At 45.2% G+C, this 17822-nt stretch overlaps 1 protein-coding gene across 7 annotated transcripts in view; it reads left to right on the top strand.

The window, feature by feature from the left end:
* The window catches only part of DIP2A (disco interacting protein 2 homolog A), an 83896-nt gene that overhangs the window by 48441 nt on the left and 17633 nt on the right, over positions 1-17822 (top strand). For 6 of the 7 annotated variants that reach the window (XM_070407020.1, XM_070407021.1, XM_070407018.1 and 3 more), the window contains 11 exons: positions 212-314; positions 2034-2098; positions 2352-2445; positions 3602-3721; positions 4577-4691; positions 5854-5993; positions 8425-8561; positions 9037-9117; positions 9546-9673; positions 12529-12643; positions 17427-17628. In XM_070407020.1, coding sequence (XP_070263121.1) covers positions 212-314; positions 2034-2098; positions 2352-2445; positions 3602-3721; positions 4577-4691; positions 5854-5993; positions 8425-8561; positions 9037-9117; positions 9546-9673; positions 12529-12643; positions 17427-17628 — 1300 coding nt within the window. Of the gene's footprint in view, positions 1-211; positions 315-2033; positions 2099-2351; positions 2446-3601; positions 3722-4576; positions 4692-5853; positions 5994-8424; positions 8562-9036; positions 9118-9545; positions 9678-12528; positions 12644-17426; positions 17629-17822 lie in introns of those variants that run through there. The other variant, XM_070407022.1, reaches the window with a different exon arrangement.

Genomic DNA, 17822 nt, shown 5'->3' with positions numbered 1-17822 from the left:
GCCCTTAGCACCTGCCCAGGATGAGTCCTGACTTCATCCGAGGGAGTCACCTCAAGGGTCAGGGCATAAAATGCTCTTCATTCTGACAGGCTAGTTAGTGAAGGAGAGACAGCTGATAGCTTCTTCTCTCTAAAATCTACCGGTCTCCATTCTCTCTGCCGTGGCCTCCAGAAACATCACATAATTGAATTTTTTTCTTGAAATCTTTCAGTATAAAACCAGCAAAGAAGGCAGCACAGTGGGGGTGACGGTGTCCCATGCATCTCTGTTGGCGCAGTGCCGGGCTCTGACCCAGGCGTGTGGCTACTTGGAAGGTAAGGGCATGTGGGGCAGCTCTTCCAGCTGTGCACAGGGCACCCGGGAACTGTCACTGCAGATGTCAGGTTCAGTCCTATATAGGACCTGTCCTCTAATCTGGTGTTCCAGGTGCCGCATGCTCAAGGCTCTGCTTGCACTAGATGAGTGGGCCCTTTCCAGTAAACTTATGTGTATGTTGATTTTCTGGAGTGTGAAATCCATATCCCACCAGTTCATCAATGCCCAGTTGGTTGGTTCAACCTGCAACAGAGCTGAGGGGCAGTGCATTTTACATTTTAAAAATATGGAAAACCGTGTTATTGGCACTCACTTTTCCATTACTATTTTATATGCCTGTGGTTTGGCCTTAAGCTGTCCTGCATACAGATATACAAATGGAATGTTATGGTCATAGGTTGGCTCTTGGTAGTGCCACATGTACTGATAAATATTAGATATTTGCCGAAACCGGTTTGGCTCAGTGGATAGAGCGTCGGCCTGCGGACTGAAAGGTCCCAGGTTCGATTCCGGTCAAGGGCATGTACCTGGGTTGCGGGCACATCCCCAGTGGGAGATGTGCAGGAGGCAGCTGGTCGATGTTTCTCTCTCATCGATGTTTCTAACTCTCTATCTCTCTCCCTTCCTCTCTGTAAAAAATCAATAAAAATATATATAAAAAAAATTAGATATTTAACTTAGAGAACTATTCCAAAAACTATAAAAATGTATGCATGGAAGTTTGTTTTTGCATTGCAATACTTGAACAAAACTAAAAAGTAAATTGAGTGGTATGTTTAAATATCTACAATATGGGTGTTTAAATGTAAGGGGTAGTGTAGGGCCTAGCTGAAGATTTCAATAGAAATTTGGAAGAGGATTTTAGAAATGTTCAAGGGCCTGAATACTTTTTAAAGAAATTAGACCTATTAGTCAAGTCCCATCATTTTTTCTTCAGACCCAGTGCTGACCTTACATATGTCACCTATATTTGGATCCTCAGCTGACCAGGGAGCCTGTACAGCATGCTTATTCAGAATGCAGCAGTGTCCTGGCACACAACCCAGCTCCCTGTAATCACCAGGGGTGTTTCTCCTGGGGGGCGCACTAGGCTTGCCGTGGCCTTTGGTGAGGGACCAGATTTGCTTCTAGCCTCAGGCTCTGTTCCCTGCCCTTTGGATCCAGGTCCCTCAGAGGGTGCCGCCAGATGCTCTGAGTACAGGGATGTGCTGGGAAGCCTGGGGACTCCTGTTCGCTCCTGCTTCCTAATACCTACCAGTCATACCCTCTGGAGGAGAAAATGGGAAGGAGAGAATGAGCACCTTTCTAAAGGGAAGTGACATGAGCAGCCTGTGATATTTTTTGAAGATGCAGGATAATGGCCTTGGGTGTGAGAAATGGGGAAACTGGATGTAAATTGAGAAGAGCACCCATGACAGTCTGACTGAATGTAACAGCCTCACTCAGCCTCTTAACTAGTGATTGTTGCTTTGGTTTCAGATTGATGATCAGCATAGTTCTCTGTTGTAATCCAGAATTGTATGACCTACTGTTGTTTTTCCAGTAATTTAAGTAGATAACCAAGATTATTGGTAAATTAGTGCATGGTATTGGAAATGCTCTATGTTTCCTAAAACTCTTATATGCTGATAATGTGCTCATCTCAGAGTTTCTCTAAAAGTGCATGTGACTTGTGAAGAGGTTCATTCAGCAGTTTAACCATCTTTGTCCACTTTCAGCTGAAACACTAACAAATGTGCTGGATTTCAAAAGGGATGCTGGTCTATGGCATGGAGTGTTAACAGTGAGTGTTGATGCTAAATGATCTAATTGTTGGAATGAGGGATTTCTAATGTTTCATATCAGTACATGACCCCAAACCCTAATTTTTACGTGATATAATTAATCCTTAGTTCTGCTGATTCACCTGACCAGTATATCTGAACTGAAATAATGTTGTGAGCACTGGTGTTACCTTTGTCGCTTTTGGCGTGGTGTAGAGCTCTGCAGTCTGGATGCGGAGTGAAGCCTGCCCTGAGCACCCATGTCTTTCACAGAGTGTCATGAACAAGATGCACGTGATCAGCATCCCGTATGCACTGATGAAGGTGAACCCGCTCTCCTGGATTCAGAAAGTGTGTTTGTATAAAGGTAAGGGAATTAGCATCATTTCTTCATTCAGCCTGCACTAAAGAAGTCTCTTTGAATTAATCTTTGGTGATTAAGAAAAAATAAAGCCAACATGCAAAACTGTAGATGTGGGCTGAGGAGCCCTGACGGCCAGCATGCACCATGACCAGGTCTGAGGCTTGTCTGTGGTGGTCCTGACTCACCAGTGCTGGCTGTAAGCTGTTGTGTCCTGTGTGTGCAAAGCCTGAGCTGGGTGTGCAAGGCCTGGGTGTGTGCAAGGCCTGGCCACCCCGGGTGGAGAATTGTTCAGTGACAACTCTTTCTGCAAGGACCATAGGCCCCTAATGTTACTCTTTTGAAATTTCCCTTACAATCACATCAATTCTTAGTATTTGAGATGGTTTTAATATGAAGGTAGGGCTTTTCAAGCCACCAGCAGCAAAGCAGTTTATTCAGATGAAGCCGTCCACGAATGATGGGGCTGCCTTTGGGACCTTGCCCCGTCCTCCACCTTCAGTCAGTCACCCTTGCAGTCACTCCAGGCATTTCTGTGGCTCTGCTCTGGGGGAGCTTGAGGGCACCTTCACTATCTTCTGAGCCTGGGCCTAGGGTCTTTGTTAAGACTGACTAATCCTGGGTACCCTCTTTACTTGTCTCCCTGTGCTGACGGTACTGCCAGTTACTGAATGTGGGCATGAGGTGTGTGCTCTGACGTGGTGTCATCAGGGCAGCCTAGAGGGAGTAGCTGTCTCCGTTTATCCTGTTTTACTGAGGAAGATTGAAGCTGGTTTCAGGGTTGGTGGTTACTCCCCACCAACATGGCCAGCGTTGAGGGCTGAGTCTATCTGTTCACAGCCCTCGTATCCCTGAGGCTTCTTTGGCCCCACAGTTGCATACCTAAGCAGCTTGGGGAGGGTTGGATGAGACAGAATAGGCATGTGGAAAGATGCTTCTGAGAGAAATCAAAGTGGAAAATGGATCTGAGTTTATGTTTGATTTTAAATAAAACAGGTTAGGGTAAGTTAAACTATGAATGAGACACAGCTGCAGAGTACGTGTGGCCTGAAACATAGGATGCGTGTCTGTGGTCCTACGTGTGTACTGCACTGACAGCAAGCACTGCAGGTGGGTCAGTCTGATGTGGGAGTGCCACCTTCACGTTTGTGTCCCCTTGCAGCCCAGACTGCGCTGGTGAAGTCCCGTGACATGCACTGGTCTCTCCTGGCTCAGCGAGGTCAGCGGGACGTCAGCCTCAGCTCACTGCGTATGCTGATCGTGGCTGACGGAGCTAACCCATGTGAGTAACCTCCTGACCAGGGCTGGAGCCTGGTGTCCCCAGAACAGTGAAAGTGAGTGTATTGTAACTGTCTCTAACATGTCACTTCTTGTTGGTGACCCATTGTTATATCTCATGCATATTTTTTTGGCCACTAAATTTGGAAGTGATTTAAATACAGTTGAGAGAAGGTACATGCCTAAAAGAGTCATATTTCTGCCCGGCTGGCATGGCTCAGTGGTTGAGCGTCGATCTGTGAAACAGGAGTTTGCAGTTTAATTCCCCATCAGGGCACGTGCCCAGGTTGTGGGCTTGATCCCCAGTGCGGGGGGTGTTGGAGTTAGCTGATCAATGAAAAAGAGTCATATTTCTTAAGCATTGACCAGAACATAGATACAGGTTGGGAGCCTCATGAAGCCCCTGCCCTTTGGCCTTGTATCTCGCCCCCACTGTCTCAGCCACCCCACGTCCTCCCAATGAGAACTCCCCTAGTGTGCTGCTGCACACCCCAGACTCTGTTGGACCTGAGCATGGCTGCTTGTTGGGAGCTGTCCAGGGCCTCCCACAAGGTGTCTTCTGGGGAGCCTCAGTGGAACATTGCAGCACAGAGCCATTGACCAGAGTCTGGCATACGATCTAGTCTGCTGTCCAGTGAGGCCTTAACACCCCTGCGTTCCTGTGCTCCTGGGTACCTTGTTGCTCGGGAGATCACTTAACCTAGCACCCCAAAGCTTCTCGTTCCCTCCATCCACACCTGAGCTCGGCAGGGTCTCTACATCCTGCCTCTAAAACACCTGGGTGCTGCTCACTTCTCTGCTGCTCCCCCGTACCCATCAGCCTTGCAGTTATTCTCATGTCCCACTTTGTTTCATGCAGGGTCCATATCTTCCTGTGATGCCTTCCTCAACGTCTTCCAGTCTAGAGGCCTGAGGCCGGAGGTCATCTGTCCTTGTGCCAGTTCTCCTGAGGCACTAACGGTTGCCATCCGCAGGTAACTTAATTGGACTTAATTTTTACTCTTACTCCTGAATTACCCGCGGTATCAAATGCTGTTAATTTGTTTCTGAGCAGTAGCCATCATGAAGCAGTGCCCCATCCTGTGCCAGTTTCCCAAGCTGTTTGAGTACTAATGGGTGCCCCAGTGCCATCCTAGGGGAGAGGTGTTCCTATGGTCTACTTTTCCTGCCTGGGTCATCTCTTGCCTGCCCTGTGGCTCTTGGTCTGCAGCTGCTTCGGCACCATCCTAGGGTAGAAGGCAATGGAGTTTTTAACTCCATTGTTAGAAAATTAGTGTCAGTTGTGGTCCTGCATCATTTATATATCTTAATATGTCCATAAACAGTGTGTGCTTTTATGTGCAAGCATTAAGTAATCCTAAATGTTAATGATAACTTAGCATTAAAATAACATCTTTATCCTTCACAAACCATGAAGTAGTCTTTGTTTCTTTGTTCTATGGTGATATCTTTTGCTTGTCGGTGTAGTTTTTTCTTACTGGGAAAAATATTGACCTTTGTTTTTAGTGTTGCATTTACTGATGCTGCATGGCAAATTACTACCAAACTTGGTGGCTTAGAACAGCGACAGTCTGTTATTATATCTCTCATACTTGCTATGGTCGGGACTTTGGTGCTGCCTTGCAGTTGGATGCTCTCTGGACTGGATTAGGTTTTGGGGGGGCTGCAGACATGACTTCCTGTGTGCAGTCTCAGGGCCTCTTTTGCTGGTCCCTGGAGTGGACTGCTCTGGGCTTCCTCACATTGTGTCATTCTGCTTACCTGGCTGTGCCCAAGGCTCCCAGTGAGCTTCCCAAGACAAACAGGTGGAAGCTGAATTACCATTTATGCCCTCCTTTGAAATTCACTTAGCATCACTTCCACCATCATCACAGGCCCACCAGATGAAGGGAGAAGTGTTGAGGCCCCACTGAAGAGGAAAGCATGGGGTGGAAAGATGGTGGCAACTTCAAGGATGCAGTCTGCCACACGCAGTCCTGCAGTCCTTATCCCAGTGCTGCTGTGTCGGGGTTCGAGGTTACAGTATGATTCAGAGCAGAGCCTGGGGCGCAACATCGTCTTGCAGGCAAGGTAGGCCATAGGTCTCCTCTCTCTAGAACTCTACGCTTTGTCAGTTAATCTAGTTTTGTTTTCTAGGCCGCCTGACCTGGGAGGACCTCCTCCAAGAAAAGCTGTGCTATCAATGAATGGCCTTAGTTATGGTGTGATCAGAGTTGATACTGAAGAAAAGTTGTCAGTCCTTACTGTTCAGGACGTTGGTCAGGTGATGCCTGGAGGTAAGAGATGCACCTGAAGTGTGTCTTATCCAGTGATTGATTAACATGACAAAGAGTCATACTAGCCCCAGGCTTTGTAGGAGTGATCTGGAAGCACACAAGTAAAAGATTTCTTAAAATGGGTTTTCCATGTAAATTAGGATTTTAATTTATAACATTTTCAGGTTTTTTTTTTTTTGCTTTCTTTTGTATTAAGTTTAAAGTTGAGCTAAAATATAAAGGTGTGTTTATGGCTGTGAACCCAACTTCTGGTTCCAGTACTTGGGATAATGGTGACAACAGCTCACATTGCTGCCAGGCACAGCTTTCATACTTCACATATATGGAGGCATAAACCCCAGGGCCCAGGATATCTGGATAATGATAGATTATTTCAGTAAGTCATGAAAGTACGGTATGTTAGGAGTATGACCTTAAATTAAGGTCCACGGAAATTCCTGTAGGTTCCAGAAAGGTCATGATGAGCTATCCTGCACATCGGGCCCCATGGGCCTAACACCTAAATTGTTAGAGGCTTCCCTGCCATCCCGGACAGCGCAGCGATGAGAGGGTGATGGAGCTGTCTTCCTGCTATTCTGCAGGTGAGGCCACACAGAGTGATGCTGGTGCAAAGTTTCACATGGAAAATTAAGAGCAGAGCCAGGCCCAGGAGGCCCTGGTGACAGTTGTGAGTGGGGGAATGCTCTATTGATGCTGCTGTGCGGTTACCCCTCATTGTAGCAACCTCACAACTTTTCTATTCGAACCCTCCTCGCCATGCTGGCCCTTCTGTGGTTCATCCTGACCCACCCTGATGACTTCTAGAGGCAGGCTCTCACCTTTCAGTCAGTCACCCTTATCCCAGTGCTGCTGTATCTGGGTCGCAGGGTCTGCAGGCTGCTCAGCATCCTGGTCCTTGTGTTTTCAGGTCTGCCTCCACAGGTCGTCAGTGCATAAGGGCATGTGCTGTTCAACTTGGTGCCAGGGCACTCCAGAGGGAGAGCCCATAGCAAGGATGTCTGACCCTGCATGTGTGGAGAAGTTGGAACTCTTAGAACAAGACTAGAAGTTCAAATTTTATTTCTAGTTATAGAAATAAAATACAATATGAAATGTACTTTTTCTTTTTATAATTTTACCATAAATATGGATTAATTGGTCCTTTGGTAACTTGAATATGAGGATGAAACATTTTACAAAGAACAAAGATTGGAAATCTTACATATTTTTAGTAGTTATGAGGAGAGCCTAGTAACTCTTTAAAAGATTGGTAAAATATAGTCTTAGTGATTTTTCCGAATGACAAAATAAGGGACTTTCACAGTAATGTTCGTTTTTTACCGGTAAAACATGGACCAGGATAGACTGTATGCACAGTTTTCCCCTAGGTGTGTGTGTGTGCACAGTGCTCCCCTAGGTGAGTGTGTGTGTACGGTGGTCCCCTAGGTGGGTTCTGTTAGCCAGAACAGTTGAAGATTGATTGACTTGTCGAGGGCTGGTGGTGTTTGCTTTTAGCAGATGTACAACCTCCACTGTGTTAATCCTACTGGGTTTGCATTGACCATGATATGCAGTGGATTTTGTCCTTTTGTGCCTTTTTGTAATTTAAATTGGGGTGTCTGTCATCACGTGAGTGTCTGAGTGTGAGCTGAGGGCTACCTGCACAGCAAGATACTTGAATGCCACCTCCTTTAGTGAATGTCTTCAACATTCTCTCTGCTGAGGCTTTGACTGATTTGTGCACAAACGGAATTAAATGACTGGGCCTTGCTCACATCTTTGAAGATGAGAATACTTTGGAAAAAACTCAAGAAGGGCCGAAGGAAGAACAAGGCCCGGGCTATTTAATTCATACTGAGTGACCGGGTTTTGTTTGATGGACCACTCCATGTTCTGGTGTGTATTTTGCTCTGTTGTTGGAGGCTGTTCCTGGATGCTTGCTCTGTGGCAGGGCTGAGGGCCTGGGCCGCAGTGACCATATAGGCAAGGTCCGCTGTGCAGAGGGGCAGACAGCAGGCAGGAAGGTGTGCTGCTTAGTGAAAACAGAAAAGGAGTGATCAGGCTGGGGTCTGCGTGACAGGATGAGCCCAGGTACAAGTGGGGTCCGTCAGGCTTTGGAGCAGGAGCGAGCCTCTGAGCAAATGTGCGAGATGGTGCCTTTTGGCAGCCAGGTCAGCCGACATCTCATGTGGGTGTGGGAGAGTCATGCAGAGCCTGTGAGTCTGCTTATCGTAGGGAGATCGTGCTGAACTGTTCCATCGCCTCACCTTGGCGTGTATTAAATGTAAAGTCATGAGCAAATAGAATGTGTGTGACATCTGTCAGAAAGCTTGTTGTAAGAACATACTACATGTGTAATATTTTGTTTCTGTAGCTATAGACATGGCAGAAATATATCCTTGTGAATGATCAATGTATTTATGCTTTTGAGGTTATTTTTTTCTTTTTATAGCTAATATATGTGTTGTGAAGATAGATGGTGCCCCGTATCTTTGTAAAACCGATGAGGTTGGAGAAATATGTGTTGACTCCAATGCTACAGGCACAGCGTATTATGGACTACTTGGGATCACAAAGAATGTCTTTGAGGTTTGTACTTTATGTTGAAGTTAAGTTCTGAGAGCTTCCATGGGGCATAGTGGGTGGTGGTCCGACCTCCTTGGCACCTGCTCTGCTGGGTTAGCTCAGGGGAGTTGAGGCTGCCCAGGCAAGCCAGTGCTCTGTATGCTAGAGTTGTTGGGGTGTCTGGAGAGCCCAATGAGTGCCCACTTTTCTGGGCCAGGCACTGGGGGCAGTGGGAGGAGAGGATAAAGCAGGAACAAAGCCTGTGGGGGTCATGCTGTGCACAGGGGCCAGAGGAGGATCTCCTCAGCCAGCAGAGACTCTGGTCCTGGGGTAGCCTCTTTCCCTCCGTAAACATGGGTGACAGCCCTATCTGAGGAACCACACCCTGGCTGTCAGGCAGTGTGCGTGCCGAGCTCTCCCACCTGCCTGCTGACTCCTGGCTGGTTGGTTGATTATCTGTGGACCATAGTCTGACCGTTCCCCTCTCCGCTCTGTGCAGACTGTCCCGGTCACTGCAGGAGGAGCACCCATTTCGGACAGGCCTTTCACCAGGACTGGGCTGCTGGGCTTCATCGGCCCTGTGAGTAATCCCGCCACCAGGACCAGGGTCCTTCTTGTGCTCACCTCTCAGGAGGGTATGCTGCCAATATATAGTGGGCATCTAGATCCACAGGACACTCTACATGCCCACTACATCAACCCAAAACATCACTGGTGCCAAGTTTGGGAACCCTGCCGATGTCCTGTAGCACTCAGAATTCTTTACAAACTTCACCCACAACTGTATTTCTATCTCTGACCTTTCTCCTGCCAACTCTGTCCCTGCATGCCCCTTTGCCCCAACCTGAACCCACTGGTCTGTAGGGCCCCTTCATCCCACAGTTGCCTTGCCCCGAGTTTCACCTGTCATCATGTAAGGGACATGGTGCTCCCATCTCCTTGTAGCAGGGCCTGACTCACAGGACCGGCTTCTGTGTCCTGAGTCCTGACCAGCTTCCTTGCCTTCAGGATAACCTGGTCTTCATTGTGGGCAAGCTGGATGGGCTGATGGTGGTCGGAGTTCGCAGACACAATGCGGATGACATCGTGGCCACTGCGCTGGCGGTGGAGCCCATGAAGTTTGTCTACAGAGGCAGGTGATGCGCTGCGGGTCCCTATGTTATGGCTTTAGATCCTTTTTCCACTTAAGGTTGAAAAAGTCTGTTTGCAGTGGAAAAAAGCCCAATGACTTGAACAAACCAACCTAAAAATTCCTGTTTATTAGAGAAACCTCAAAAAGAAAAGGATGGCACTTGCAGCATAGACAGCAGAGTTAGTGTCCTCGCTGTCCCCAGAGCTCACGCTGTCCTTTAAAACAATGCGATCTGAATGTATAACTGGCACAGGGACCAGCCCCAACACCACAGAGGGAGCCATGTGCATGACCTCACAGATGTACATTGGAACAGCCAGTACCATGTTCTGTGCAGCCAGTTCCTTTTCTCCTAAGGTTTAGCAAGACATACAGAAACCCTGCCTTGCTCCTGGGATAGAATCAGTCCAACTTTCTGAATGTGTTAGGCAAGACTTTAAAGATTCTCATCTTCATTGAACAAATGAATGGACCTCTGGCCTAGCCCCAGTGGCTGGGGGCAAGGAGGGGAAGCCCTGTCCAGCTCCTGAGCACCTTGTCCTGGAGGAAGCAGCCCCTTCTCCTAGTTGATCCACTCAGCAGGCTGTATTTAAAATTTTTATTCTTCTCAGGAAGTGCTTTTATTATTCAAACTAGGGTGCCTGCCTGTGAACCTGGCCAGATCCTCCTGCCTTTGAATATACCTTAAAGAAATCATTAGCCAATTCTGCCAAATGGTGGGTCAGCATGGGCTGCTGGCCTTCCCCCAGGAAAAGATGATGGGTGTGGGATAACTGCCCAGGAGAGACCAGCAGGGCAGTCCTGTAGGTGCATGCAGCCTAGAGTGTCCCAGAACATCACTGCCTCTCCTCACAGTGGAAACCAGGGATACTGCTGGTACAGGTGTCCATGGGGTGACATCAGGGTAGCCCATACCCCTCCTGGGGTGGATTATAGAGACTGACTCCTTGCATGGCCACCAGAACCTGATGGTGCCTAGAAGTAAAGTCCCTGTTCTGAGCAGGTACCCTATGATGCAGTGCCAGCCTGGATGATAGGCTGGGGTTGTCGGATGATTGCTCTGCAGGTAGACAGCATAGCCTGCCTATCCCCATCAGGGAAGAGCTTGAGGACCACAACCATTTTGAAATAGAACTATAACTGATTGAATGTGTGTGCCACTGGGATATTAATAACATGAAATGAGATCAAGAAACCATAACACTTGTTTACACAAAGAACATAATAGATGGAATAAATAGTAGGATAGATGCAGCTAGCAGGGGTGGGCAAACTTTTTGACTCGAGGGCCACAATGGGTTCTTAAACTGGACCGGAGGGCCGGAACAAAAGCATGGATGGAGTGTTTGTGTGAACTAATATAAATTCAAAGTAAACACCATTACATAAAAGGGTACGGTTTTTTTTTTTTTTTTTTTTAGTTTTATCCATTTCAAACGGGCCGGATCCGGCCCTCGGGCCGTACTTTGCCCACGGCTGAGCTAGAGAAAGAATTGATAAGCTGGAAAGTCAAATTGAGGAACTACTCTAGAGGTAAAGAAATAGAAAGTTTTAAAGAAAAATTAAAAGAGATGGGGAGAAGAAAAGAAGAAGGGCTGGCAATCTAGGTATCACACTTGGGAGAGGATGAGGGAGTGATTGCAAAGCAGGAGGCTGGAGTGCTCTCGACTTGAGTAGGGCACATATGGCTGATTTGGCAATGTCTTCCCAGCTGATACAGGACCAGGCAGAGAGTACTAGGGCTGGTACAAGAGAACGACAGTGCAGTAATATTTTTTAAATTTTTAAAAGGAACTTTTAGCCTGGATTTTGTATTTATCCAAATTGTCACTTAATTGTGCAGTTGGAATAAAAATATTCATGGGTCTATAAATTTTAGAAGTTTGGTTACCAAAAGATCCTTTTTGTGAAAATACTCTCAGATGAAGTACTAAGAAATACTCAGGAAATGCTACAAGATGTATGAAAGTAGGGAAAGTTTGCCCTGGCTGGTGTTGCTCAGTTGGTTGGAGCATTGTCCTGTGCACAAAAGGTGGCAGGTTCGATTCCCAATCAGGGCACATACCCAGGTTGTGGGTTTGATCCCTAGTCAGGGCACGTGCAGGAGGAAACCAGTCGATGTTTCTCACATCAATGTTTCTCCCTTTCTCTTCCCCCATTTCCTCTCTCTAAAATCAATAAAAAAAGGAAGTAAGGAAAATTTAATACTGGATAAAGCTTGTTGTATAAGAAACCATGTGTGTATGTGTGTGTGCACACGCACACATGTACACATATGCACACTAGTCAAAGGAGAGAATGAAGTTATGTCCATAAAGGCCCAAAATTAGAACCTTAGTCATGCATGGTGGTTTGATGGGGAAACCAGCACCTTGCCTTTTAGGAAAAAGGTATATAATCTCAAGTTTAAAAGAAGAAAAAGGCGACACAGAAAACATGTTGAAATTCTTAAAGTAAGATGGGAGAAACAGGTCCAGTAAACACAAGCAGATTAATTCAGTGAGAGATAGATTTCATCTGCTGGATGAAAAATGTAACTCATAGAACTTATAGACAAAGGTTTTTGCACAAAGAATGTGTCATGTTATTAACATCACAATTAAGGAAAAACACCTGGTGGTTTTGATTTGTACCAGAGTCCTCCCTGTTTTGGTGAATTTTCAGTCATATTTGAGGAAATTAGTGACTGGTTACTTTTTAAATTCTCAACAAGATTAGAGACTGGCTATTTTTTAAAGCCCACTGTTCAATTGATTCTAAACTAGCACTTCTGCATCATCCTTTCAAGAGAGAAGAGGTGTCTGCATCCCTTCTGGCATCCCTTGCTGGGTGGTCATATCTGTCCTTGTCCTCCCCCAGAATCGCTGTGTTCTCCGTGAGGGTGCTGCATGACGACCGGATTGTGCTCGTGGCCGAGCAGCGGCCAGATGCTTCCGAGGAGGACAGCTTCCAGTGGATGAGCCGCGTGCTACAGGTGGGTGCGGAGGCACACTCCTTCTGCCTATCTGTTGGTGTGTGGTTTAAGGCAAGTCCACCTGTCCTAGCATTCCCCATTTCATTCTTTCCGAGTAGGCGGTGAGTCCCTGCTCCCACTCTGTGCTTGCAATACCTTCGCATTTCTGTAACCATGCTTAGCAGGCCAGATGTGCAATTGCCCCACACTTACTCGTGGGAATGACTTGTTTGAGACTCATGGCTTCCAGGATCCCTTCTTCACTCTGTGCTGCCTGGCACACAGTAGGCACTAAGTAAACACGCAATTTGTGAGGAGGAGGAAATAGCATTTGAAAATGTAATCTGTACAAGGGTTACTGTGCCTTTATTATCTAATAGCAGCACCATGAAGCTGCTATCAATTAGAATGGTTTTAAATGAAAATACTGCCTAGATTTGGAGTGAGCTGACCCCCAGGGTCTAGGTGAGTGGATGATGTCATCTCATGTTTATTAGTAACTGAGGTCTGCCTGGTCTTGGCACGATGGCTGAAATAGCCACATCCAGTGTAACAGCTCTTTCTTAGGTAGTTTTCTTTTATATAGGAGAGAGAGGGTATGTACTGCTGGTGTGCGGGTCAGGAATTAATAAATGCCACCAGCAAGAAGCATCCTGTGCTGTAGGAAGTGAGAAGAGCCCGGGAAAGGCCAGGGGAAGGAAATAGTTTTAAACTGGGCCCGGAAACGTGAAAATGAGTTTGCTTCTCTTTATTTTCACCTCTTTATATAGAGCAGTGGTTCTCAACCTTCCTAATGCCTCGACCCTTTAATACAGTTCCTCATGTTGTGGTGACCCCCAACCATAAAATTATTTTCGTTGCTACTTCATAACTGTAATTTTGCTACTGTTATGAATTGTAATGTAAATATCTGATATGCAGGATGTCTTTAGGTCGCGACCCACAGGTTGAGAACCACTGATGTAGAGCAAAATATATTAACTTTAGGAACTAGAGGAAGCAAGTGGAAGAACATTAGTCAGCCATCACCCAGAGAAAACCATTGTGAATACCTTGATGTCTACCCTCCATACTTGTTTTACTACATACACCCTAGAAATATGAGTTGATATATGATCCCTAAAATTTTAAGATTCATAAAAATCCATGGTTATTCATTTTAATTTTAAGGGGTTACATTATTTTGTTTTATAGATGTCCTCTAACTTAAGTTCCTTATTGTTGGGCATTTAGGTTAAATTGCCAGTTTTCTTTTTTTTTCTTTTTTTTTAATATATTTTATTGATTTTTTACAGAGAGGAAGGGAGAGAGACAGAGAGTTAGAAACATCGATGAGAGAGAAACATCGATCAGCTGCCTCCTGCACATCTCCCACTGGGGATATGCCCGCAACCAAGGCACATGCCCTTGACCGGAATCGAACCCGGGACCCTTCAGTCCGCAGGCAGACGCTCCATCCACTGAGCCAAACCGGTTTCGGCAGTTTTCAATGTTCTGAATGAAAGTTCTTAAAACTAAAATCTTTGTGTATGCTCTAAATCAGTGATGGCGAACCTATGACATGCGTGTCAGAGGTGACACTCGAACTCATTTTTGGTTGATTTTTCTTTGTTAAATGGCATTTAAATATATAAAATAAATAAGTCTTTGTTTTACTATGGTTGCAAATATCAAAAAATTTCTATATGTGACACGGCACCAGAGTTAAGTTAGGGTTTTTCAAAATGCTGACATGCCGAGCTCAAAAGGTTTGCCATCACTGCTCTAAATGTTTGACTTGATTTTTCTAAAAGTGCTGTTACCTGGTCCAAGGTTGTGCTGATTAAAAAAAAAAAATGCACATTACCAGATTACAGGTCTAGTATTTTGACAGGCAGGAAAGAATGTGGCTCAGAGGTACATGGGATTAGGGAGCTGTAAATCCAGAAGTATTTGATGGAACAGGGAGTTTTGGGAACTGTTGATTGGATTCAGATTGTAGAGAACCTTGAACACCAGTCTAAGAAATGCACCATTTGTCAACAGTGGGAAACATGGAAAGTTAAAGTTAGTAGCATGACGTAGGGAAACCAGTCTGGAGGATTAGTGTAGTATGTTTTGAGGAGTGGCGGGACTGACAGAGGGAGACAAGTATAACAAGGGTAATTTAATAGTTCAGGCAAGAGATGGAAAGGTCCTACCATTTGAACTTTTCTGTCTGCACAAGACTTGTAAATAAACATTGTGTACAAAATTTCTAAACAAACAAAATATATGATATATACATATATCGTAGTTTTCAGTGTACAGGTCTTTTACCTCCTTGGCTTAATTTATTTCTAGGTATCTTATTTTTTTTGATACAATTGTAAATGGGATTGTTTCTTAATTTCTCTTTTTGATTATTAGTATATAGAGATGCAACTGATTTTTGTATATCACTTTTGTATATCACTTTTGTATCCTGAATGTGTTTACTGAATGTGTTTAATATTTCTAATTGTTTTTTTGGTGGAGTCTTTAGCATTTACTGTATATAATATAATGGCATCTTCAAATAGAGACAATTTTACTTCTTTTTAAAAAAAATATTTTATTGATATTTTACAGAAAGGAAGGGAGAGGGATAGAGTTAGAAACATCGATGAGACAGAAACACCGATCAGCTGCCTCCTGCACACCCCCTACTGGGGATGTGCCCCCAACCAAGGCACATGCCCTTGACCAGAATCGAACCTGGGACCCTTCAGTCCGCAGGCTGATGCTCCATTGACTAAGCCAAACCAGTTAGGGCGACAATTTTACTTCTTGCTTTCCAATTTGGATGTGTTTTATTTCTTTTTTTTCTCTTCCTTTTCTTGCCGGATTGCTCGGGCTAAGTCTTCTAGTACTAGGTTTAATAGCAAGCATAGGTATCCTTGTCTTGTTTCTTATCTTAGAAGAAAAGGTTTCAGCTTTTCACTGTTGAATATGATGTTAGCAATGGGCTTGTCATGTATGGCTTTTATTTTGTTGAGGCACGTTCTCTCTATTCCCACTTTGTTGAGTTTTATCATAACAGTAACTGCTGATGTAATAAAATATCTAGTCACAATTCAGATTTACCTGATTAATGTTTTATTTGTTTGTTGGTCTCAGGATCAAAATGAGGTTTAAAAAAAATTGTACTCGGAAGGGACAGGTCTTTAAGTCTTTTTTAATCTTTAGACTCCTCCTCTGTCATCATTTTCTTGCAATTTGTTTATTGACAAAAACAGGTTGTTTGTCCAGTATGTTCGCTAGCCTGACTTCTGATGACTACACCTCTGCAGTATCATTTAATGTGCTCCTCTGTCCTATCATTCCTACATGTTGATATTAGATCTAACAGTTTGACCATGCTCAGATTTGGTTTTCTGACAATGATCCTTTATGGAAGATGGTACATGATGCCTGGTTATTTAGCACTCTTGTACCCAGTGATGTGTTAGGATTTCACAGTGGTGCTTCTTTGATGCTGTTATTCCTTCTTCATCGTTCACAGGAGCAGCGGTAGAAGTTTCTTCTAGAAAGAGTGCTGTCCTGTTGAATTCCCTGGGGACTTGGAGGGCAGGCCATGCAGGAAAACAAGATCAGGGATTGATTTCAGAGGAATGAGCTGGTTTCCTAGAAAAGTAAAAGTGACCACTGGGTTTTATTTTATTTGTTTCATTGTGAACTAATGGATTTAAACATACTGGATGTGTTTCAGATTATTATAGTTATTTTATTTTTCAGTGGTCAGTCAGGGCCTCTTCAGGTTGGCTTGTGAGGCCTTTTATAACACCCCTGCTTCTAAGGCCAGACTAGAGAGCAGAAGGCTCAGCTGCCTGGAGAGGTGGCGCCTTTCCTGTCCTAGACCTGTCGGGGCTGGGACCCCAGCTGCCTTACAGGGGAAATGGAATTTGGGACCACCATATGGGCACTTGATGTTACTGGCTTAGTCACTGTTTCTGGGCTTTTTTCAGTGGACAGAGTAGGAAATGATGTCTCTTTGTCTGCAAGATTACCTACATCATGAGTTTATGTTGCTAGTTTTAACTCCGATTCAAGATTGAAGAATTTTTATTTAACTTATTGATCTCCTTTCTCCCACACTAAATGACTCGAACAGAATCCTCCTTCACCTTAGGCCACTCCACCCACCCTGTAGTCACAGAACCGCAGTCTGCGCACGGCCTCTAAAACTAAGATTTTTGAGAGCAGCTGAAGATGTTTTTTCAATTCTTTTTGCCCACAGGACATATCCACTTGGGGGAGACTAATCAAGTCACCGTGTTTAAAGTCACTTTAAATAGACACTCTCTGTGGGGCTGTGCCACCAACCTGATTCTAGTTTGCTTGAGTTCATTTGTTTTGTTTTACTTTCAGTTGTTTTAAGTGTTTTGTATGTAAAAGATATGTGGTTCCAAAGTAAAATCAGAAAGCAAAGTATATTCAGAGGAGTTCAGCTTCTGCCCTTGCTTGTTCACTCCTCCCACAGGAGGTCATTTAACATGTCTTTTGGCCTGTAAGTGGTTACAGGTTTATGGACATGTATATAGACACATTGTGTGTGTGTATGTGTGCGTGTGTGTGCACGTGTTAAATGATAGAAAGTGTACATGCATCCATCTTGTTTTCTCATTTAACAAAATGTCCTGATGTCACTCTGTCTTCTTGACCTTTGGGTTGTAATGTCCTCACCCAGTGCAGTGCCCAGCCTTTATCTTCCTAGCCGCCTTCCGTTGGTCAGCATATGTTCCAACATCACTATGCAGTGTGTCGGGTCTCAGAAGTCCTTCCTGTCCTGTATCCTCCCTTCCAGGCCATTGACAGCATCCACCAGGTGGGCGTGTACTGTCTGGCCCTGGTTCCTGCCAACACCTTGCCCAAGGCTCCTCTCGGAGGGGTTCACGTCTCTGAAGCCAAGCAGCGCTTTCTGGAGGGGATGCTGCACCCGTGCAATGTGCTAATGTGCCCGCACACCTGTGTCACCAACCTTCCCAAACCTCGCCAGAAACAGCCAGGTTAGTTGTGCATAACAGCTTTAAAATGGGTGGCAGCCACAATCATGGTTAAACGGTGCAACCCAGTTAGGGTTAAGAGCCAGAGTGCCATACCAGGCCAGTCACCAGCTCCTCCCTCCTTGGAACTCAGTTATATAGGACAACACTTTATTACATCACCAGTATGTGGCTTCCTCTAGCCCATCTTAATGGCT

Source organism: Myotis yumanensis, unplaced genomic scaffold (assembly GCF_028538775.1).
Source record: "Myotis yumanensis isolate MYYU_CA2020_CCGP unplaced genomic scaffold, mMyoYum1.0.hap1 SCAF_2, whole genome shotgun sequence".
Classification (NCBI taxonomy): Eukaryota; Metazoa; Chordata; class Mammalia; order Chiroptera; family Vespertilionidae; genus Myotis; species Myotis yumanensis.
This window is presented reverse-complemented; position numbering and strand designations above follow the sequence as displayed.